General features: G+C 32.5%; 2 protein-coding genes across 2 annotated transcripts in view; both read right to left on the bottom strand.

Annotated features, from left to right (window-relative positions):
• The window catches only part of LOC149411087 (acetylcholinesterase-like), a 325,241-nt gene that overhangs the window by 106,729 nt on the left and 192,679 nt on the right, over positions 1-25,833 (bottom strand). Inside the window, exon 3 of the mRNA XM_089647425.1 lies at positions 18,699-18,740. The gene's annotated coding sequence lies outside the window, so the exon portion shown is untranslated. The remainder of the gene's footprint in view (positions 1-18,698; positions 18,741-25,833) is intronic.
• LOC149411088 (uncharacterized) lies at positions 8,591-10,331 on the bottom strand. The gene has a single exon (XM_089647171.1). The coding sequence runs from the start codon at positions 10,166-10,168 to the stop codon at positions 9,035-9,037; it is 1,134 nt and encodes a 377-aa protein (XP_089503297.1). The 5' UTR covers positions 10,169-10,331; the 3' UTR covers positions 8,591-9,034.

Below are 25,833 nucleotides of genomic sequence, written 5' to 3'. Positions count from 1 at the left end.
GGAAATACCCAATCAAGTTTCTTTGTTCCTGGTATTTTGTTCGTTTTGACGATTATTATTTACCTAGCGCAGACCCGTGAGATATTCTAATATTGAAAAAGGCTAACTAACTAACTAACCATCACGCTGTTTCGCCGCATGGATAGGCAGAGAGTAAGGGCCGCCAAACAACTCGGTCTTGGCACACACTTCTTGCCTCATTCAAATTCATACATCATCCTAAACATACTCTTCTATCATTCTGACTCTTGAAATGGCTCGACTCAATTATCTGATTCCCTTGATCGTGCCATGTCTTCCTAAAATAATTTTCTGCTAAAATATTAATATTTTGTATTACTTTATCGCTTATCTTAATTTGACCAAACAACAGTTCCAATTTTAAAAATTACGCTTAAATTCAAAAAATCACTTCCTTAATCAAATACCCTACAATATTAATAAAATACCTCAGACTTCTGTCATTTTTCACACACTCTGATGGCAACATGCTACACTAGCGCCTCCTAGCGGCATGAGTTGTGTGCCTTGGTTTTCTCTCATATATTTTAATGGATTTTATGTGAAATATAGTCTTTATTTTACGTTAGTAAAATATAAAAAAATAAAACCCAAGTACGACCCTACTGGTTTTATTAACTCTCTCTTTGACGATTCAGAAAGGTTATAAAATACTATAATTTAATATGTAAGAATGTATTATATATTTAAATCATTTTTAATATTTACTACTACGACTAATTCAGAACATTAATATTGACGATAATTTATAACTTCAACATGACCACAGAATGCTACATGGAACTCAACTAACTTAGTTTTGCCAAATTTAACCTATAATTACTATGATCATTTTAAAAACATTTTATTTGCTAGGATTTAACGAAGTCGTATAATGTTTTACCAACAAACCTGTCAACTTTTTTTGGCATCCTGAAAAACGACTTGAAGTGTAGCAAAGTGTTGATGGAGTTGTTTGTAATAATAACATTCATAAACTGCACAAGGAACCTACTTTTTGGAACATTATTTTAACATATATTTAAAAAGCGCGAAGCACCACCACCTAGTACAAATTCAATTTGCCGCCATTGAATGAAATGTCAAAGTCAATATGCTAGCCCCTCTAGCGGCCAGAGTTGTTGATTTTGCCACTATTTCACTGGAGTTGAACGTATTATTAATATTTTAAGGTAATTGCTTTAATTACTAAAACATATTTCTTTCTGGTACCAGAAAGCTTCAAGCAGGCCACGGTCGGGAAGTACAGCAAGAGGAAACTTGACTTCTGGGACCCAGTCAGTCGGTAAAACCGCATTCAGACGCGTGCAATTCAACATGCAATGCAAACATGTAATGCAACACGCAATGCAACATGTAACGCAGTGCGATTTGCACATTACTTTCCATGTTCATATTTCTGTCCCACCCATGTTACTACTAACCCGTACAGACTATGATTATTATTAACATTTTTGTACAATGGGTACATATTATGTACACTGTATGTTAGAGAAAAAAAAACGAATAATGTAATAGATTTCGAACAACTGTAAAATAAATATTTTTAATTTTTTTTATTTATTTAGAGACGATTTAAAAAATTTACATACAAAGTATGATATTAAATATATTTATGGTAAATTTAATTTTTTAGTCCTCTTCACTAGGGAGGCGAAATAAAGTTATTCTTTTCTGTTTTATTAGTTTTCTATGTCGTTTTTAATGTTTTTTTCAGATTTTTTTCATTTGTCTCTCTCAGCCAAATTTTCATTCTTGATTTGTAATCATTCAAATTTTCTATTCGTTTTATATCAGGGGTGAAGGATTTTGTGGAGATTCGTCGCAAAATAAATTTTTTTTTTGTCTGAATGTGGTTTTATGACCTGGAAAGTCATAATGAAAACTTTGAAATGGTTAATTAGATAATGTATTTATAAGAATGAAGGTAAGTAAGAATAATAACACTAAACTCAAAAATATTTCTTGAAGAAAATTGCAAAAAAATATTTTTAATGTGTCTTCCTTCGAAGAATTGTAAAATTTCGGCAAAATAAAACCAACAATTTTATAAAACAATTGTTTTACGACATATAGACTACTGTTCTAATATTATCTTTCTTAGTAATATAGGAATATCAACCCTCCAGGCCTCTGGCATATTGATCGTTACAATTCTTAAAGATGCTGCCAGAAAGTCTAAAATTACTGATAACGAAAAAAATACACATTTTATTAGAAAAATTTATTATAAACATTTTTGTCACCTCATTTTTTTGTCGTTTCATAAAAAACAAATTCATAAATTACATAAACCACAAAGTTTCATAACATTTTATCAAATTGCCTTCGGAACCTTTGGTTTCATAGAAATGTACATTTTAATTATTCTGTGGTTAACTTCTATATAAAATAGAGTAATGAGATAAACTGTGAAGTGTAATAAATATAAACCAATACAGAAAAACCTTCAGGAATTGTATACAATGAGTGAAACAAATAATTTTCTATATCGTTCTCTTTTTTATCTACAAAGTTTTAAACAATTTATTACCAACTTACTTACAAGAGACAAACTACATTACAATAAAAACTTCTACAAACACGCACACCAAACAAGACAGAAATAATATATTAGATTAACAAGAATGAACAAATCAAAAACTCTGTTAAATTTATTATGAATTATTGTCTCTTGATGGCCTATCGAATACGTGCTAAATGCAGTTGTAAGTAAAAACAATTATTAAATTTAATTAAAGCATTTATCAAGATTACAAACATTGGAAATTTACTTATTTCATCTAGAATGGATAAAAAGCGGACATTCACATTAATTCTGTTGCTTTTTGTCTTATAGTAATTAACCTGGAGTACTCTTATAAATATAATTTTCATATTGCTCTTCATACTCTAAATAATATTTGTCTTAACTCTAACATTGACATTTTTTCGGATTCACTGCCCAAATTCAAACGTGGCATCATGTCAATAATTTAAACTATTCAATGCGCATACATACAGACAGACACACAAACACTCACACATACATTACACACGTCATACACACACACAACTTTAAACTACACAAGTCACCTGGTAATTAAGGAATAAACATACCACTTAGCAGACATTACAGAAAACATATCATAGGTACACAACATGGAAGTATCTTATTCCTGTATATTGTTTCAACTCTGTAAATCATGTACTGTTTGTTTCTATAATATAAAATAAAATTAAAATAAATGTGTATAAATAAATTCAAATGTAGGTACAGCTTAATTCACACTGAAATTTAAAAAAAATGTATCGAAATTAATGCATATTTAAATAAAAATGTTAAAATTATAAAGTAAATAAGCAAATTACAATTTAAAATATGTTTAAATTAGACTTTATGAAATCGAACAATTTTATTTTTCAGATGTGTTGATATGGATTTTATTGTATTTATTCTACAGTGTAGAGTAAAGACAACTTGATCACAACATGAAATAAATAATAATGAGATGCATTACATTTAAGAAATTTACAAATTGTCTTCAAATAGGTATAAATATACAAGTAAGTTTAATAATTAGCCTCACTACATAAATAATTTATATCTATTCGAACAATAAAAACATTGCCTAGTAAATAAGGAGCCTTAAAAATTCTGATCAAAGGCCTGGAATCGTCTGAGCTTTTCTATTTTATTCACGTACCGTCGAGATAAAACGACAAACCGATTTATTTCGTTTGTGCGTAAGCAGAACCAACGTCAGATATTTTCGTATACTCGTATAATCACAGTATGTCAAAAAATTACGCAGTGTAGACATTCTTGTTTCATAAATTTGAAATAGAAGTAACGCGCTCGGTCATAAATTAATACGTGAGTACGGAATATATCGGGAGAATCTCCCATCCTTATCCTTAATTCCTCTTCCTCATTATTACTTTTAAGACACAATAAAACTTCAAGCAACATTACCATGAGAATTTTTTAGTGTAGACATAAATTAATACGTGAGTATGGAATATATTGGGAGCATCTCCCATCCTTATCCTTAATTCCTCTTCCTCATTATTCATAATTACTTTTAAGACACAATAAAACTCTAAGCAACATTACGATAAGATTTTTTTTGGCCTAACATTTAATTAACTTCATATTATGTAATAGAACTTTGTGCTATACATAAGCTGTATTATAAATAAATAAATAATTTTTAAACTGTATTTCAATCAACATTCAAATAAATATTTAGTAATCATTGTAATAAATAGTGACTACGTTTGGCACATTGAATTAGTGAACAGTTATTTTTTCGTTCTTTTTTTTTTGATCATTGACAATCTTTTGTTAATGTTTCAGATAATATTGTTGTTTCACATGAACTTATAAGTTTGTACGAATGTCAAGAAAACCTTTCAATTTTTCACTGTACTTTTCTTCTGTGTATGTTTCGCCTTCGTGTGGTTGTCTTGGTTCTCTTGGTGTCACCGGATCATTCTCATCATAGTTCTCAATATCGGCATACGGTTCTTTATGAACTGGTTCCTCTGATGTATTTGAATAATTACTGCTATTGGAAGTTTCATCAGTAGGTTGATTTTTGACATTAGATATTACAACTGTGGGACGTTTTTTGTTAGGTCTCGTATGTCCTATGTTTTCAAGTAGTCCACTGTATTTTCCACCTAAATTCTGGTGAGTTGTAATTCGTGGTGATGTAGTTTGTGGTCTCCTTGAAGTTTTCTGTGTATTTAGTTTTAGGTTAGGCCTCACGTTGTTATCTTGTTCCATAATTTTAAATATTCCAGCGTACATGTCATCTAAATCGTGGTGAGTTGTATGTTGAGATGTAGTTTCTGCTCTCATAGGAGTTCTTTGTGTATCTGGTTTTAGGTTAGGTGTCACATTGTTGTCCTGAGCCATGATTTTAAATATTCCACTATATATTTCATCTAAGCCGAGGTCAGGTGATTCTGTAGTTCTCCTAAAAGTTCGCTGTGTGGCTGGTTTTAGGTTAGGTGTCACATTATTGTCCTGTTTCATGATTTTAAATATTCCACTATACATTTCATCTAAGTCTAGGGGAGGAGATTCTCTAGTTTTTGGTGTCCTAGAAGTTCCCTGTGTGTTTGGTCGCCGGGTAATTCTTCGGGTAGTGCTTATTTTCCTGTTTCTTGGCATTGTTGTTCGTGTTGAAGCAGTACTCGGTTTTCTCGTTGTGGCTTCAACTAAACTTATCAATCGATTTTTATGTTCCAATCGAATGATTGTTGCATATTTCTTCGGTTTAATACCCTCGCAATACTTCTGCCCATTGAATGCAATCGAAACCACAGAAGGTATTTCAACTTTAAGAGGAAAGTTCACTATGTAGATGATTTTCTTTCTAGTGAGGACATTTTGCAAGAGTGTTAGGAGATCATCGTTTAAAGTAATGAATGCTTGAAAAGGACTTGGTAACGGTCCTTTCAGAGACAACACAACTTCCAAGTTTAAATCATTTTTGATGGTAGTAGTCGGCAGTTGGATTTTCCCAACCCAATTATCCTGGTCATAGCTAAACACTTCTGGACAAGGAGATATAAACTCCTCTTGATCAGAAACTTGTATCAGAGACATCATCGCAAGAACTGTACACAGCTGGGTAATAACTTTCATGATTATTGAAATAACTGCCCACTTCACTTTCACTTCAATTGACTGTGGTAACTCTATTGTTTTCCTTGTGACGCTCTCACTGAATTAAAACCATTGCTCAGTGTCGACCATTTATCAGCACGATCTTTGCCTTACTTAAGGAAAACGAGAATAACGTGTTCCTTATTAAGATTAACCTCTTCAATACCGGGCAAAAAACTGCATTTTTTTATTAATAAAAAATATTGCAGTTAAAAAATCCAATAAATAAGAGTATTTGATCTTAAATTTATTTTGAGAGGAGTGAACATCAAGGGAGTATTATATGAACGTTTTCTAACCCATTGAACTGTGGTAAACTTAATTTTATCAATATGAACAGATCAAACATTTTACTGAAACAGGCAATTTTTCATTTAGTTTTGAGGTCACTTACGTTTGAGAACCTTTGAAAACATTTTCATAAAACTCGTTTACAATACACGGTGTCCGGAAATTCGTAGTTCATGCTGGAACCTGGTGAATTAACATCACATAACCCAAAAAACTCTAAGCTTCGAGGCATTTTATAAAACATTGAACAGCTGATATTAACTCGTACATAGAAATTTTTTTCTTCGTGATTAAGGTTTACTAAAAAATGTTTTGAACATTTCTTTTATATTATCTGTAAAAATATTCATATTATGAAAAAAATGATTTCCGTTGATTTAATGAATTCTTTCTCCACCATTTCAATCTCGCAGTAGCATAAGAGTCCCTACTATCTGAAGCCAGTGAGACTATGGCATCCTCAGTTAGTATTAAGGTTGTGAGGCTGAAGGTAGTGGAGAGAGGACGGAGATGGGGAAGAGGATGGTGGACAATTTTCTGGCCATTCAGATCTAGTCAGATTGAAAGCAACATTTCAATTCTGAATAGTGATCTTACACCAGGGCGATACTGAGAGTATCTTCCACTCTGGAACGTTCAAAAGATTAAATTATGAAATAACACAAATCAATAAAATAACATTTTCTTTCGCGCTTCGGAATTTGCAGCCCCGACATTCTGATTTGTTGGCCGAGAATCTTACCCCTCGATTACGGAGGCTTTCAAATGATTAAAAACCGTGATGATTGCAAAATAATAAAACCAGGTTTTGTTTATTAAATAATATTATTACATAAAAGCTTACAATTAGCGGGAAAGTAAGTTTTATTCATTTTAAAATCCAAGCAAAAACTAAATGAATTATATTTTGAGCGAACAAATACAATAAAAATCAAACAAAACATTTCTCAAAAACATAAATTTGCATCTTAGTTTCTAAACATCACCATTAAGCATCATACATTGAAGTGAAAAAAATATTTCTTTCAGATTTATAATTAATGTGGTCTTTAGCAAAGACTATACACTTTTCCCGGAAAATAGTGCTAGAATTGGGAAACTGGTTTAACTACTTATAAAACGTTACCAAAAATAGCATATTTTTAAGCTTTTGAGTGTGTTAAGATGACATAGGACCCGATGGAAATGATTTCTGGGATCTGTAGTTGCTTGTTGGATATATTTTTGACCCTGAGATCTGTAGTTGCTTGTTTGATATATTTTTGACCCTAAGATCTGTAGTTGCTTGTTAGATATATTTTTGACCCTGAGATCTGTAGTTGCTTGTTGGATATATTTTTGACCCTAAGATCTGTAGTTGCTTGTTGGATATATTTTTGACCCTGAGATCTGTAGTTGCTTGTTGGATATATTTTTGACCCTGAGATCTGTAGTTGCTTGTTGGATATATTTTTGACCCTAAGATCTGTAGTTGCTTGTTGGATATATTTTTGACCCTAAGATCTGTAGTTGCTTGTTGGATATATTTTTGACCCTGAGATCTGTAGTTTCTTGTTGGATATATTTTTGACCCTAAGATCCGTAGTTGCTTGTTGGATATATTTTTGACCCTAAGATCCGTAGTTGCTTGTTGGATATATTTTTGACCCTGAGATCTGTAGTTGCTTGTTAGATATATTTTTGACCCTGAGATCTGTAGTTGCTTGTTGGATATATTTTTGACCCTAAGATCCGTAGTTGCTTGTTGGATATATTTTTGACCCTGAGATCTGTAGTTGCTTGTTGGATATATTTTTGACCCTGAGATCTGTAGTTGCTTGATGGATATATTTTTGAACCTGAGATCTGTAGTTGCTTGTTGGATATATTTTTGACCCTAAGATCCGTAGTTGCTTGTTGGATATATTTTTGACCCTGAGATCTGTAGTTGCTTGTTGGATATATTTTTGACCCTGAGATCTGTAGTTGCTTGTTGGATATATTTTTGACCCTGAGATCTGTAGTTGCTTGTTGGATATATTTTTGACCCTGAGATCTGTAGTTGCTTGTTGGATATCCATAAAGCCATACTGCACAGTAGCGCAGAGTTAATATTTTATTTAAATCTCACACTGTACATGAGGTAATCTTTAGTTGGTTTATCAGTTAATTAACTTGTTTAAGAAATATATTGAATGTTACTAAGATACAATGTGATAAAAAGTGACTGAAAAGTGATAAAAGCAAAAATATTAAGAAGAATAAGATATAATATAATAATATAAGAAGACAACATTTGCAGCATCTTAACTCATAGGGAAAGTGAGGAAAGCAACAAATAAACAATTCTATTTTAAAACAACACTCCTTTACATTCATAAATGCAAAACACAAGACGTAAAAATTAACATATATATTGGAAACTCTAGATCTCAGGGTCGAAAATATATCGAAAAAGCAACTACAGATCTCAGGGTCAAAAATATATCCAAAAAGCAACTACAGATCTCAGGGTCAAAAATATATCCAACAAGCAACTACAGATCTTAGGGTCAAAAATATATCCAACAAGCAACTACAGATCTCAGGGTCAAAAATATATCTAACAAGCAACTAGAGATCTCAGGGTCAGAAAAAAATATATCCAACAAGCAACTAGAGATCTCAGGGTCAGAAAAAAATATATACAACAAGCAACTACAGATCTCAGGGTCAAAAATATATCCATCAAGCAACTACAGATCTCAGGGTCGAAAATATATCCAACAAGCAACTAGAGATCTCAGGGTCAAAAACATACCCAACAAACAACTACAGATCTCAGGGTCAAAAGTATATCCCACAAGCAACTACAGATCTTAGGGTCAAAAATATATCCAACAAGAAACTATAGATCTCAGGGTCAAAAACATATTCAACAAGCAACCACAAACACAAAATTTGTCGAAAAAAGTGTCCTTACAATAAGAAAATTATTCAACACAATGCCATCTTCGTTTCACACGAATAATTATTTTATCTCTATTAACGTTGGCACACATTCGTAGAAGTTTCAAAATGTTCTTCGCTGTTCGTAGGATTTCTCTAATAATCGTTATAAGCTTCTTCCGGGCCATTATCATCAACATATTCGACATCAGGTGACGGGCCTTTCTTAATAGGACGATTGGTATTTTCTTCAAATTTGTTAATAAAATCTTCCAAATAATCAGCCTTAAGCTGATCGTTAGATGCTGCATGATTTAAATTTGGATTTTGAGTCATTTCTACGGCAACTAAATCACTGTAGTCGATTTCTGGCCTTTGCGACTCACCCGGTGTTTCTGCATTATTTTTATTTGGTTTAATATCAAAATAATCACTGTAATCTAAATTGTCTGATGTTTGATTTTTAGGTTGGTTATTAGCGTTAGTTTCAACTACGGGTTCATTCTGACTCGTTTCTTTATCTAATGTAAAACTTTCTTCGTACAAGTCATCAGAATTTTCTACTTGAACATGTTCTGTAGGTTTGATGTTATCTTCTTTAAATGTAAAAATATCACCGTAATAATCGGTATCTTTTTCAGCTTCCAATGCTGGTATATGCCATTTCTGAGATCCCTCAGATTTCTGATCGTTTGAATAGCGAGTAAGCCTGGGTGGTGATAAGTTTATTGGTTTCCTAGAAGTTCCAAGGGTACTGGGACTTCGGATACTTCGACTCCTCTCGGTGATATTCTTATTGGGGCTTTTCGTGACTGGTCTATTCCATGTACTTCTCGTTTTCCTTGGCGCGTTGTCTACTTTTTTCAATTGACTTTTGTGTTCCAATCGGATAATTGTTACGTGTTTCTTCGGTTTAATACCATCGCAATAGTTTTTTCCGTTGAATTTTACTGATACAATAGATGGTATTTCTACACTAAGAGGAAAGTTCACTATGTATGTGATTTTCCTTTCAAATTTGATGCTTTGAAGGGCTGTAGTTTTTTTGTCGTTTAAAGTAATGGATCCTTGAAAGTCACTCGATGATGGTCTTTTCAGAGACAAAACAACTTCTAGGTTTAGGTCGTTTTCAAAATTAGCACCTAGCAGTTCCACTCTCCCGACCCAGGTTGATCTCTCCTGGTCATAACTAAACACTTTTGAACAAGGAGATATAAACTCCTGTTGTTCAGATACTTGGAGCACACAAACCAATACGATAACTACACGCAATTGAGTAATAGCCTTCATAGTTACAGAAATAACTACCCAAGATCACTTATAATTTTTCAATTGATTGTTGAAACTCTAGTTTTCCTTGTGAAACTCTCACACAATCGAAACGAGCGCTAAGTGCCCAACACCGTCATCATCTCAATAAAAACTTGTTCCTGAAGAAGTTTATTCTCGTCTACACCATTTCGGCATTTTTTGTAATGTTTTTAACCCATTGAGTACGTAACATTTCATTTTGTTTTCTTCTTTGATAATTACTTTTTTAAACATTTCTATCTTAAGCATTTCTTCGAGTAATGTAAGTGTTTAGTAGTACATCAAACCATAACTAGAAGATTCAGAATAATAATATTAAGTTTATTAAGTTATTATAGCCTTATTGTAAACATATTCCGCGCAGCTGAACAAATCTATAATTTCTGCGAAAGTATTGCTAACTTCATTCAATCTAGGAATAAGCGAGTATCTAACCCTGATATTGTGGTTGCAATTATTATAACTAATTTTTGGTCGAGTAGTTCTAGTTGATTGAATTTATTTTAATAATAAAAATCAAGTCTCTATCTGAGATTACAGGTAGAGTGGGTTGATAGTTAATATATCTTAGAAATTTATGCTGAATTTTTTCAATGGAATCTAAGTAGATTTTAAAGTGAGGGGACCAGATAGAAGAATGACTTCAAACTAAAGAAGAACACAAAATTTTAGTTACGGTGTTTTTTTTAAATCAAATTAATTTGATTATAAAAAAAAACAAAAATAAATAAAAATTACAACGAACTAATTTGAGCTTACAAATTAAAAATATGCAGTTGTCATAATTTTTATTATTATCGTTTTTGATTCAAAATTTTATTTTTCTTTCTCATATCGATACGGTAACAAATAAAACAAGTAAAAAATGATTGGCTTCTTTCTCTGCGAGGGCAGAGATTTAAAAAAATATCGTAACTAAAATCTTGTGTTCTTCTTTAGTTCGAAGTCATTCTTCTATCTGGTCCTCTCACTTTAAAATCTACTTAGATTCCATTGAAAAAATAATTAAAAAATTAATTTATTATTTAAATGCACAAATAAAATATAAAAAATAATATAAAAATAAAATTTCGGGACTAAATAAGTTAACGTATTAGAGAATCGTAAAGTAATGGCGTATCGTGGAAATAAAACAGATTTTAATGCTTATTGTAAACTTGTTCATTGCTTAAAATATTTATTTATTCATAATATTTATATGTTATTTATTTCATCGCTTATAATATTACTAGCGGACATGCTCCCATCTTTGCTTTATCCTTAGACTGTTGCAGACTTTCCTATATGCCTTTTCAAGATATAAAATTCCGTAGTTTGTTATTTTGATGTTTGTTATTCTTACGAGATATCGTAAGAATTAGCCAGCGTTAGCAATGTAAGCGCCTAAAAGTATTATTTTTACAAGTTGATTACAAAACATTGACTTTTCTTTACATTTCATAAATATAGTATGCATATATACCTTACGGAAGAAATTCTCTAAAGGATTGCGAAAACCCTAACAAAATCCGTTGCGTAGTTCTGGCCTGCGATTCTGGAGTTAAACGATCAATCGTTTTCGTATGCGCCGTCTTCGAGTGAAAAACTACTAGTCGTCGCGACTAACTTTTTCGAATGTTTCAATTTTACGTATTCTTGAGCGTCGAACGGTCGAAGTTGGTAGAAGAGATGATTGTATTGGCACCCCTGTGAATATTGTCTATGTTCCTGATGTTTTTGGGATTTCTATGGTGTGACTGTCAAACAGACAACATTTATTCGTTATTCAAAACAGAAATGGCTGCGGGACATATTACAAATTGCCAAAAGCAACTCTTAATTGAGCTTGTAAGCTCCGATAAAGACTTAGTAAGTGGGAAATTTTCACCCACTTTTGTAAAACAAAAATTGACAGCTAGACTAGATTTTGACAGCCAATTCCATAGAAACGCCAACAACCTAACACTCGCTGCCCTGTTTCTACTGGTTATACCCAGTAGTTGTCGTGTGGAATGACTTTTGACGTTTGGCGTCGAAGTATGTACCTTCGACCAATTTCGGGAATAGCAACGACGACCAAAGTACGTACTTTCGACGGCGATTACGAGCGCCCTCGATTCAGGAATAGAGCCCCAGAAGGGTTCCATGATATTTCATCAAAATGACAATTGAACACACCTTTGAAAAGTGACATAGATTCATGACTTTATATCACTTTTTGTAGGTGTATTGAACTGTCATTTTGATGACACACCCGGTCACCGTTTAAAATAACTAAGCGCAAAAACAGACAAAACCACATATAGACTTTATTTTATACTATTTATCGATTCTCTTTTAGATAACTGTCATCATTAAATTGGTTATTTAAGTAAATAGGGGAGACTTGATCGAGACTTTAAAAAATTGTATCTGGAAACTAGTTGCTCTGGCATCCAAGAAATCTTCTTGGATGCCAGAATCTCACCACCAACAAAAATATAAATCTCCGTGGAAACTGAAAAAAAAAACCTTTTGCGTCCAATCATATTCATTGCAAATAGAGTAGTGGATGCATTGAACAAACTTCCACAACATGTTATTGATTCTACTAATATAAACCAATTTAAAGCTCAATTGATGATGTAAAACCTCAGATGAAGAAAATACAACATGTAGCATTTCGATTCTCAACGTGATTCGTCTTCTAAAGTGTCAAACATCATTAAATAGTTTTTTTTACCTCTAACAATGTCTGGCATCTCCCTTCAATATAACAATTATTGTAATGTCTTTGCTTTTTAAATAATGGAAATGGCAGAATAATAGTCAATAGACTAATAATTACTAACCCGATAGAGTATGAGTATCTCGGGCGACTTTTGGTAACGAAGAGAAACTGGACCTTCTGGCCTTCTCTCTCATACAACACGTCAGTCGCACGTACCAGCGTTAAACCCACGCAAACCCAATTTCTACTGATTTATAACAAGTTTCTCGTTAACTCTTTAGGTTTTTAAGTTCCGAAAAAAATATGTATTATTTTGAACATAATATCCATACGTTTGTTATGCCGAAACGTCAATTATACGAAATTCCTTGGATAGAAAAAAATTGCATAGTAAGTTCTTAAAATTATTAAAAACGCATTTCGTTCTGTTATTTAATATATTATAAATAAGAAAAAAATCACAGTGTATCTTTAAATGCAACCAAATCTTACTCACATAATAAAACTCCAAATTATTAATCATTCTAACTCTTTTTTTTCTCGCATTAAGTATTTGTAGCTAAGAAACTAATTTGCATACTTGAATCAAAACATAATTATTCGACACAATGCCATCTTCGTTTCACACGAATAATTAGTTTATCTTTATTAACGTTGGCACAAGTTTCAAAATGTTCTTCGCTGTTCGAAGGATTTCTCTAATAATTGTTATAAGCTTCTTCCGACCCCTCTCCTGTCTATCATCATCAACATATTCAACATCAGGTGACGGGACTTTCTTAACAGGACGATTGGTATTTCCTTCAAATTTGTTAATAAAATCTTCCAAATAATTAAGCTGATCGTTAGACATTGCATGATTTAAATTTGGATTTTGGGTCATTTCTACGGCAGCAAAATCACTGTAGTCGATTTCAGGCTTTGCGATTCACCCGGTGTTTCTGCATTATTATTTGGTGTAATATCAAAATAATCACTGTAACCAAAATCGTCAGATATTTGATTTTTAGGCTGGTTATTAAAAATTCCTTCGTACAAGTCATCAGAATTTTCCACTTGAACATGTTCTGTTCAACATCTTCAGGTTTGATATTATCTTTTTTAATTGTAAAAATGTCACCATAATAATCGGTATCTTTTTCAGCTTCAATTGGTGGTACATTCCATTTCTGAGATCCCTCAGATCTCTGATCGTTTGAAGGGCGAGTAAGCCTGGCTGGTGTTAAGTTTATTGGTTTCCTAGAAGTCTGAGAATTCCTGGGTCTTCGGATACGTCGACTCCTCTCGGTAATATTCTTATTGGGCCTTTTCCTGACTGGTGGAATATACGTACTTTTCCTCTTTTTCCTTGGCGCGTTGTCTACTTTTTTCAATTGACTTCTGTGTTCCAATCGGATGATTGTTGCGTGTTTCTTCGGTTTAATACCATCGCAATAGTTCTGTCCGTTGAATTTTACTGATACAATAGATGGTATTTCTACACTAAGAGGAAAGTTCACTATGTATGTGAGTTTCCTTTCAAAGGTGATGTTTTGAAGAGCTGTGGTGTGTTTGTCCTTGAAAGTCACTCGATGATGGTCTATTCAGAGACAAAAAAACTTCTAGGTTTAGGTCATTTTCAATATTAGCACCTGGCAGTTCCACTCTCCCGACCCAGGTTGATCTCTCCTGGTCATAGCTAAACACTTCTGGACAAGGAGATATAAACTTCTGTTGTTCAGATACTTGGAACACAGAAACCAATACAAGAACTAAGCGCAATTGGGTAATCGCCTTTATAGTTACAGAAATAACTACCTAAGATCACTTATAATTTTTCAATTGATTGTTGAAACTCCTCCTTTTCCTTGTGAAACTCTCACATAATCGAAACGAGCGCTAAGTGCCGAACACGATCTTCGTCTCAATAAAAACTTATTCGTGATGAAGTTTGTCCTCGTCTACACCATTTCGGCATTTTTCTAATGTTTTTAACCCATTGAGTACGTAAAAATATGTTTCAGTAACATATCATTTTGTTTTCTTCTTCGATAATTGCTTTTTTAAATTGTCGCATTTTATTTTGTGCTACTCGCATAACTCGTAAATTTTTTTTAAAAAGAAAGACAAACATTCCCGGGTTACGAATAACCTGACAATATTTAAAAATCTCCTACTACCACCACATTAAGCTGGAAATGTTGCTTGTGTTGTGATGGAGGACTTAGCCAGCCGAGGAATTGAACACACTAAGCCTGGGTGGGACCCAAACGCGATGTCAACTCGGCCACCGACCATACAATAATTATTTGTAGGTATAAACCTGTTGTACAAAAATAAGAATATGTAAAGAAATGCCTACTCCTAAGTTATACAAACTTAATTTAGTTAAAAAGAAATATAAAGTTAATTTGTACATACTAGGTAGTGGAAGCAGTAACATGATATCATACGACACATAGTGTATGAGGCCTTTGAATTAGAAAGTTAACGAAATAATTACTGGCGGTATTGTTAACAAAATATAGATCCTTTGACTGGTTATTGTATAGGTGCAAATATTGAATCAACGACTAGATTTTGGAACATTATTGGTCTAATATTGTAAATAATTGCTAATTTTTCGAAGAAAACTTCTTCTAACTGCTTTTCACTTTGTGATGGCATTATTTATTTTTTTATTAAAACACAAATAACATTGTTTACATCACTTTATTTCGATACAAAATCTCAACATGTTTCATGAACCAAGTTCACTTCATCAGGAGCTATACTTGTGAGGGTATACTTGTGCTCCTGATGAAGTGAACTTGGTTCATGAAACATGTTGAGATTTTGTATCGAAATAAAGTGATGTAAACAATGTTTTTTGTGTTTTAATAAAAAATAAACAATTGCCGTTTATGCTAAATATATAAATGACTGTTTGTTTCCCAGATAAATTAAAAATAAAATTATAATTTTTAAATTAAAATTAGTTAGTTGTAAACTTTAATGCACAAATAAAATATTAAAATAATAAAACAAAATAATATAAAAATAAAATTTCGGGCCTGAATGAGTTAACGTATTAGAGAATCGTAAAGTAATGGCGTATCGTGGAAATAAAACAGATTTTAATTTTTATCGTAAACTTGTTGAAAGCTTAAAATATTTATATATTCATAGTATTTTACGATAATAATATTTATATGTTAATTATAATGTTACTAGTTGACATATACCCAGCGTTGCTCGGGGTTATCCTTAGGAGATAGGCATATACCCTTGGAGACTATTCTTAGGAGATAGGCATATACCCTTGGAGACTTTTCTTAGGAGATAGGCATACCTATACCCTTGGAGACTTTTCTTAGGAGATAGGCATACCTATACCCTTGGAGACTTTTCTTAGGAGATAGGCATACCTATACCCTTGGAGACTTTTCTTAGGAGATAGGCATATACCCTTGGAGACTTTTCTTAGGAGATAGGCATATACCCTTGGAGACTTTTCTGTAGGCCTTTGCAAGATATACAACTCCTTACTATACTATTTTGATGTATCTCGTAAGAATTAGCCATCGTTAGCAAAGTAAGCGCCCAAAAATATTATTTTTACGACTTGATTACAAAATATCGACAATATAATATGCATATATTATAAATATATAAACCTTGCGGAGTAAATTTTCTAAAGGATACTGTAAACTATATCAAAATTCGTTGCGTATTTCAGTAGAACTAAGCACACAAACAGACAGAAGCAGATACCCACTTTATTTTATACTGATACTTAACATTAAACTGGTTATTTAAGTATCTTGACATTAAACTGGTTATTTAAGTATCTTCACAGTGTATCTTTAAATGCAACCAAATCATTTGTTGAGTGATTTTTACTCTATTTCAAACAAAATATTTCTTTGGTAAGTTTTTAGATTCTCACGGCCAAAAGCATTTTTGTTGTTTGTTTTTGGGGTGTTATGCCGTGTTGCGCTAACTCCTTCTTTAGCCGACGTTTCGGACAGCGTTGCAGTGTCCATCATCAGGGCAGATCCGGTAGATCCGAAGATGTGTAAATTTTGTAACTTGGACGGGCCCAGGCCACAAATAAATAAGCACAAACTCGACAGCCAAAATTTACACATCTTCGGATCTACCGGATCTGCCCTGATGATGGACACTGCAACGCTGTCCGAAACGTCGGCTAAAGAAGGAGTTAGCGCAACACGGCATAACACCCCAAAAACAAAAAAACAAAAAAAAAATATATTTCTTTATTCATGACTATAGCGTAGAACTATGAAAAATTATGGTATTATCTTAATTTTTGACAAATCAGTTTCAATTTGAAAAATACAGTTAGAATAATTTTCTATTTAAATATTATACTATGGGTACTTAGGTACTTTATCGCTTGTGTCTTCACAAGTCTTCACAAAATCAGTTCCAATTTTTAAAATGATACTTGAATTCAAAGCAAATCCGAGTTCATTAAACCAGAGTTACAAAAAAGATACGCAACCGAAAATAGCATTTTTTTATTTTTTACTACTTCCATTATACACACATACGGGCTTTTACAAACATGTGATATCTCGTAATTTAGTTGGAACATAATTAAAGAAGTAAAATTATTATAGCCTTCTTGTAACTAAATTCCGTGCAGTTGAACACATCTTATATTTCTGATAAAGTATTGCCAACTAAATGACTATCTAAATATCTAAATGACTCAGTGAATGATATTGATTATATTCCAAATATGTGTCATAAGTATATTTAACCATCCGAGGGATTGGTGTCATTTGCCGTTCGTCACCCAGATTTAACCGCTTATTCCATACTAGCTGCATCCCTGTCTGTACAGATAGATAAACAATAGAGCGCGTTGATCGTACGCCCAACAGATGGCGCCATTTAAAAAAGCATGTTTTTTCCTGTTACATGTGACATCTATATAATATAGGTACATAAAACCCACAGGCCTATTCGAAGCAACGCTGTGTCAAAATTTCAAAGAAACGATGCAGAACTTTCGGAGATTTTAAACAAACGAACATTTATATAGATATTTAGGTTCTATACATTTGGCACATTATGGCAAGCGGAAAACGTTGTACAAACTTGGCATAGTATTCCAAAAATCACTCTATTGGATTATAAGAATGTTATTTATTTATTTATCACACGCCCTAGTGGGCTTTTTTTTTAAAAAAATACAAGCATTTTGTATCAGAGTAAACACTTCAAAATTAATACAATAAAGAAGAATGTAAACATAATGGCAAAAATGAATCCTCACGCATTTAATTGAGTTTAAAAGATTCAACAAAACATAGGTCTATTTGTGTCTAGAAGAATAAAAGTGAGAGAATATACAACATTTATACTGATTAGTTTTCAAAAAAAATATATCACCCAGATCAGAATATTTGTTTCCGAGATTGTGAAGTCTCGGAATCGGAGAATTTTGGTAATCTAGTGTCCTGGTGTTATTGAAGTAAAAAGGTAAGAAATGTCGGCATGATTTTTTGGCAACATGGATATTGATACATTGAAGTAATTCGGGACAGTCAATTTTAAAATGTTGTATTCTTTGAAACAGTATTATTATTAGTTGTGATGGCATTATTTGATATTTACAACGCACCGCCTTTGAAAACCACATCATATGGTGCTACCAACAGGTTTTAATACCGTAGCCACAATGATATCAATAAGTATTAAATACCATGAATCGTAGTATACGTCAATGCGCAAACTGATTAAAATATTTATAAATTATGACGATCTTTGCCCATCTTGGAATTAAAAAAATATGTTTTTACATAGCAACATTTAAAAAAAAGGTCTTACCTATGCTTGATGGCCGATGCACGAGTATCGAATAATTTAAATCTGAAACAAGGAAAATCCGTGATTAAAATACATTATTAAACATAATACAGAACAAAAGTTTCGCAAAAAATATAGAATTAATTTAGACAGCCGCTCAACTCGATCTTTGTATTGGTAACTACATATTATCAATAGCAATGATTATCTGTAATGACTTGGAGCATTATGAAATGGAAAATGTGACATTTTCAAACTTTTGATATCTTCAATCTTGTTACATTTTAAAACTTGTGACATTTTCAAACTTTTGACATCTTCAATCTTGTTACATTTTAAAACTTGTGACATTTTCAAACATTGGACTTTTTCAAACTAGTGACCATGTCAAACACTTAACATATTCTATCCTTATCGAACTTGCGAAATCATCAATCTTGTAACAATGTAAGACGTGTTATAATGTCAAACTTGTGACATTATGAAACATATTAAACTTACCACTTAATAAAACTTGTGAAATTTTCAAACATTTGACTTTTTCAAACTAGTGACAATATCAAACTTTTAACATATTGTATCACTATCGAACATGCGACATTATCAAACTTGTGACAATTTCAAACTTGTGACATTATGAAACATATTAAACTTGTGATAATGTCAAACTTGTGACATTATCAAACTTGTGACAAAATGAAACTTACGACATTGTGAAACTTGGGACATTATTAAACTTGTTACATTAGCAAACTTGTGAAATTATCAAACGTGTTGCATTTCCAAACTTGTGACGAACTAGTGTCAGACTTGTGACATAAACAAAAATTGTCACAAAACGTGTGGCATACATAGTAAACGGTGACTTTATCAAAATAAACATAACTTGTAACACAATCAAATAAAACGTACTTCTTATTTGATAATTGTTATAAACTTATTATTTTTTAAATGGAATTCTGAAAAGGCTCGCGATGAAGAGATCATTATAAATATTAGCGAAAATGTAATTAAACACTTTATTTTTATTAATACTACACGGAAAGATAGGTTTAGAAATACCTGGCAATGCAGATCTTATCAAACCGCAAGTTACATTTCCTTTCTGAATTATTGAGTCACTTATATGGTAACGAGAGTATGTTCCACTAGAACAATGTTCAAAATAATGTAAGAAACCACCCGTTCCACTAGCACACTGGAGCCAATGTGGTCAATGACGCTCCTCGTATCATCTTCTATTGAAATACCAGTAGATCAAGGACAGCGTTGCAACCTTACGCCTGCGCTCAAAATTCATTTTCTCTAGCCTCTTTTCGTACTATTGGTCATTTTAACTTTTAGATGATTTTATAATTTTGTTTTTTGATTTGTTTTGTATTTGAATCTTTTAATAATGAGTAGAATTTTGAAAATGTATATACCTATTAGTGTATAAATTGAGTTTTTATAACTGGATTATTCTCACGTTAGTGAGATCATCTGTGAAAACCCAGTTTCCGCACAGTCAAAGGTTTTTCCAAATATTTTCAGGCTTTATACCAAAGGTGGCTTCCGAATTCAACAGCGAGGCGCACTTTGCACATTTGTATAGAGTCAGTGGTTGTATACAATCAGATTCTGCGAGACTAACTTGACTTATGGAACACCAAACCCGCTTTGATGGAGCCCTCGTGCCTAAGCTGGTCACTTAAGATTTCACCGAGCATATCAATGGAGGGTATTTTGAGAAAATTTCTTTACTTGAAGGAGACATAATGATGAAATTTATATTTGTAAACATTGATCAGTTTAAAACAAGTCGAATTTATTAATTTAGAAATTTCAACTAGAATCAGTAGACAGGTTGGGGTGTTATAGAAACAATCAAATATCTTCTTCCTAGCACTATCCCAACTCATTGCCTAGGTAGGCTGTTGGGGTCGGCTCTTCTCGTTCTCAGGTTATAGCTTCTTCGGTTCTGAGTGTCGCTTTCATCTAGGCCGTTTCTTTGTAGGATTTTGGAGCATTGGGTCATCCAGGAGTTCTTTGGTCTACCTCTGGATGACTGTCTTTGAAGCTCTATAGACATTGCCTGCTTCACTGTGTGGTCTGGTGGTCTCCGTCTTATGTGCCCATACCATCTTAACTGTCGTTCCTCTAGCTTACTGTTTATGTCAGTGACACCCAGGCTACCACGAATGCGTGAGCTTTTAATTTTATCTTTTAATGATACTAATCTGAACAATCAAATATAACATGGTCAAATTATGTTATTCGTATATCATAGTCCGTTACTTGACATCAGTTATTCGGAACCAGCTATTTTTCCATTGACATAACTATATTTCATAACGCTTTGTAAACTGTAATTTCCCGTTCTGAGGAATACATTTAAGAATTTATTTTATTCAATTTACATTATAATATAATTTAATATCTATATTTTACAATAATTTTTTTTATTTTTTTTATTTTTTTAATATAGATCATAGTTACATTAATACATACATTTTTTTGCAAATTATAATATTTAGGTACTTAATTGCTCATGTATACCTTATCAGAAAAGAGGATAAGCATTAGCATTAGATTAGCATTTCATTAGCTTTAGCATTTCCTCTGTAAATCAGCGATCTTTGAAAATACATTGTTATATGCAGGACTGTAATTGTAAACCTTTAGAAAGAGTAGACACTATCAAATATCTTTGCTATATTAATATATTAACAAACAAAATAATAAAGCTAGCATGCAACTTCAAGACTATAAGAAAAATATTGGACAAAGTTACATTAAAAACTGTATATTATGCGCTTGTTCAATCTATGCTTTCAAATGATAATTGTCTGTTGAGGTTCTGGTCACAAGACTACCGTAGAACCTTTGAATGTTGCACAAAAACGAATACAATAAGAGTTGTATAATAAAAGTTTTATTAAAGTGAAATTATGTCAGTAAGGAAGTTCTACGTAAAACAGGCTCTTTTTAAAAATTTTCAACAACATTGATACTAACAAAAGATCATTACAAGTGCGCAACACTATAAGATTAGGTTTTTCTTCAATGATTTGAGTCCAAAACTGATATATAATTTTTTTATCAAAATTTTTTGCAAATATCTAGCAAGGATATGTGCTATATTATTTATTTGTGTTTCAAATTGTAAAATATGTGCCAATAAACAACTTATTTTTTTACGATTTTAGAAGCAAGTTTGGCGATAATTTGTGACTCAATGAAAATTACAAGAAAAAAAAATCTTACCTTTTCTACTATGCAAATATAAATAAATATAAAATAAATAATACAAATTATTTTAAAAACTGTTTGATGGGCTTAAATTTAATATTAAGAGGTCATTAAGATGATTTTCAAGATGCTTTATTTTTTAAATTTATAAATCATTAAATTTATATTGTATTTTGGAAAAAATATTTTTTTAATAACTATCAGTAACTCAGTAATGAAAATAAAATTGTCAAAGTTGCCTCTAAAAACGTAAAGTCTTTATTTTATAATTGAAAACATAAATTAATAAAGCAGAATATATTCGCATCAGATATTTGCTATACATAAAATATGATTCAGTTTGATCAAGTATTTTATCCTCAAATCCAAATTTAAGTTTTGTATGAAAAAGGCTGCACAGTCGTTCCTCTTAATATATCAGCCGGTGAATACCAGAACATCCTTTGGAGTTTTTTTTTTAAAAAGCTTCGTTGCTTTATAATATGCTTAGTGAAAGTGTGAATCGTGATTTTAGATTTCCCATGTTGTCGCTTTTGTCATAAATCAGCGTAGAAACCCCATATTTCTTCAATTCTCCGTCCAATGATTTTAACTCAAAAACTATTGCTAAGGATAATATTCAAATGTCACCCGTCACACCCATCAGAGCCACTTTTCAAAAGAAGTATAATCCTAGATATTCGTCAATTATACATTAAAACTATTCTTATATACATATGGAAAAAAATATCATCAAAAAAACACAACAAAATATTCATCGTTACCCGTCACGCCTATAATGTGTAATTCCTTCAACAAAAACAGCATTTACCCAGCGTCAATTTTCCTATATTGCTCCCGAGATATTCAATTCACTCTATATAGATACCAGAAAATCTGAAACTGAACATCTTTATATAAAAAAATATTCAGAATTGGCTATTGGTAAAGGGAAGGAACTATTGCAAAGAATGTGTAGTGTCATTAAATTAAATTTAACTGCTCTTTTATTCCTATATCTTTATGTTTTCTTCTTATTTTTATTTTGTTATCTTTTTTCTCTCTCTTAATTCTGTATATCCCACAGACATAGGAATTAATAGACGAGAAGATAATGGCGAGGGGTAAAATCAACTGTTGAAGAACGAAGGGAGTGAAGCTGACTGTGATTCGTCAATAAATCAATCTGACAGTAAATAGGCATCTCGCATTATAATATCACCATTTACTTCTTAAAAGTAAAATCTGCTTTGGAATGAATAGACATTTTTACATGGGAGCGCAAATTACTCGCCACGTTATGAACAAATTTGCGAAGTCCAAATTCGGCAAAAAAATTCGGTTCTACTTTCAGAGTCGAATATTTCGTTTAAGTATTTAGTCAAGACACTTTTATAAATGTTCATAATTTACTTCCCAGCAACCAACCAGCTTTGTGTTTCGCGTCCAGACGTTTCTCGATGTGATAGTAACAACTGATTCATATTATACGATGTGAATATGCTTAAAATAAAGTAAAATAATGCTTATATACGGAATGTAATACGACAATTGGGTTTATTCTCTTTTTCACATCTATTTTTACAAGTTTTCATAGTACAAGTCAACATTTTGCCGTGTTATTTCGTAAAATGAACCGATGATGCCTCGACCATAGTTCGCACAAGAATGATGACGTCACGTTTTCAAATTTCACTTGAGGCCATACGCGAGCACAGCCGGCTCCAGTGGAACCGGTATGGGGAGTGGGGATAATACGCTTTTAATCACTTAGGGCAGGTCTACTAATATTCATATGTCTATGGTATATCCTAACATATTAACATTGTAATCTAAAGAAATATGGCTACCATAATACGGGCATGTGCCTAGTAGAAAACAAAAAACTGTAATAATTTAATTTTTTATAAATAAAGAAACACAAAAAAAAATTTATGTTTGTATTATGTACTTGACTTTTTTCATTAAATATAATTGTGTTGCTGCTCATCTTGGCACAGGAATTCCCTAGTGAGATGAGCGATTGTGGACTATAATGTAATGTACCATTTTATGAATTAAAACATTGTTGCAAAATTAAAAAAAAACAGTTAATTTTTTTTAATAGTACTAACTCTAATCTAAACTTTTACAGTCTTCATACAATACGTAACAAAAACACCGGATGCAATTGTGACGTGGTTTTTCTTTAGGAAGGCTCAAAATGTTTTATTTTTGTGAGTATAAATAAGTTTGGTTTTGACAACTTTTGTTGTTCAAGTGAAATGCTGTTGATTTTGAACAAGTTTATCGGAAACCGTATCAAATGCGTTTCCCATTCAAATTCACTTATCAAAATGTCAGTAACAGGCTTCTGTAGTATCAAATGCGCAGCTGTCAAAGTGCAACTGATTTGCACACCATAATAATTGAGGTCCTGCATCAATAGGTAATGCACATTATTCCGCAATCAAATCCAAAATCTATTATCAAATCCATAATCTATCTGCTCGCCCAAATCAATTCCTGGAATAGATAGCAAATCATTTCCACTGGCAGCGGTGTGTTTGACAGGATGGATTGAATAATACAAATCATGTATTATCAGAACGAGTAGGTACATTGGATGACCTACGTGGTTGCCTTTCCCTAGACAGTTAGGTGATAAAAATTATTAAAATAAAAAGGTCGTTCATAACTAGCGCCAAAACCACAAATATTTTATTTTTTATGATTAATGTGACAACCTTAATGAGAGATAATCCTTTTTTTTAATTTTTATTTTGGTGCAATATTTTTTTTTACATTTCATAGTTATCCAGTAATGTTGGCCTCACTGGGTGGCTTACCCGTGCTTTATCTTGGTCAGGGCCTTACTTCTGCCAAGGTTTGAGAGGGACCGACGTGGGACCAACTTTAGAGTGGGGCCCCCGGCCAAGGAAATTTTTTAAATTTTATTTTTGAAGATTAACTCCGCACAGGAGTCCCGGATAGGAAATTAGTTCCTTTTGAGGCAGAATGAAGCATTTTTGGGGATGCTATGAAAATGGTACAAGTTGAGGACACTGGACTCGGAAAATAAAACATCAAATTTTCCATGGGGCCCCAACACCGGAGGGGGCACTGGCTAGGTGAGAAAATGATACACATTGAGGACACAGAACTAAAATATCTCACATTTTTATGTAAGTGGAAAATGTCGCTTGTGCAGTGATGGAGGATTTAGCTAGCAGTGGTTTGAACTCGCGACGCTTAGGTGAGAATCCAAGGCATCTTTCCACTCGGCATCTGGTGAAGCTAATATTACTATTATTTTATTTATTAATTTTTAAAAAACATGACATATTACATATTACAGTGATCATTGGCTATCCAACTAGGAGATTACCTGTTTTATGACAATCAGAAATAGGCAGATTTATTAAATGCGATTCTTGTTTAGTCTAGTGTATTGACTTTTACTTAGTTATTGCACTTTATAAATAATATGAAAAGTTTTCTTGGTTGATATAAGAAGTTGCTAACTATATATTTAAAAAAAAAAGTGGGTGTGTCAAGCCTACGCAAGACAGAAGTGAAACTTCTAGTATTCCTCTCTCTCTATTTTCATTTCATCATCTCTATTTTCTCTCTTAGGTTAGTTTGAAAATTAGAGGTTAAATAATTCAACGACGAAGCATGGATTTGATAGGATATTTCCTCTTGTGCCACTGATGTGTTCATCACCTCTATCTCGTCACTACTCATTTTTAACACTGAAATTCTGTACCAAACCGTATGAACCACAATCAATTACGTATTTCACTCGTATTACACTCACGACGCAGTATACTAACCAAGCAGCTGATGCTTGGCGTGGCGCAGTTCGCTGGTGTCTGAGAGAGAGGAAAGAAGAGAAGAGAGAGAACGTTCGTGAGCGGCTCCCCCACCTCAACAAGCGCATATGGTGAGAGAGGGACAGTGAACG

This window comes from Hesperophylax consimilis, chromosome 26, assembly GCF_061612785.1.
Source record: "Hesperophylax consimilis isolate HC1 chromosome 26, BYU_Hcon_1.0, whole genome shotgun sequence".
Classification (NCBI taxonomy): Eukaryota; Metazoa; Arthropoda; class Insecta; order Trichoptera; family Limnephilidae; genus Hesperophylax; species Hesperophylax consimilis.
The sequence above is the reverse complement of the archived record's forward strand: the minus strand, read 5'-3'. Positions and strand labels throughout refer to the sequence as shown.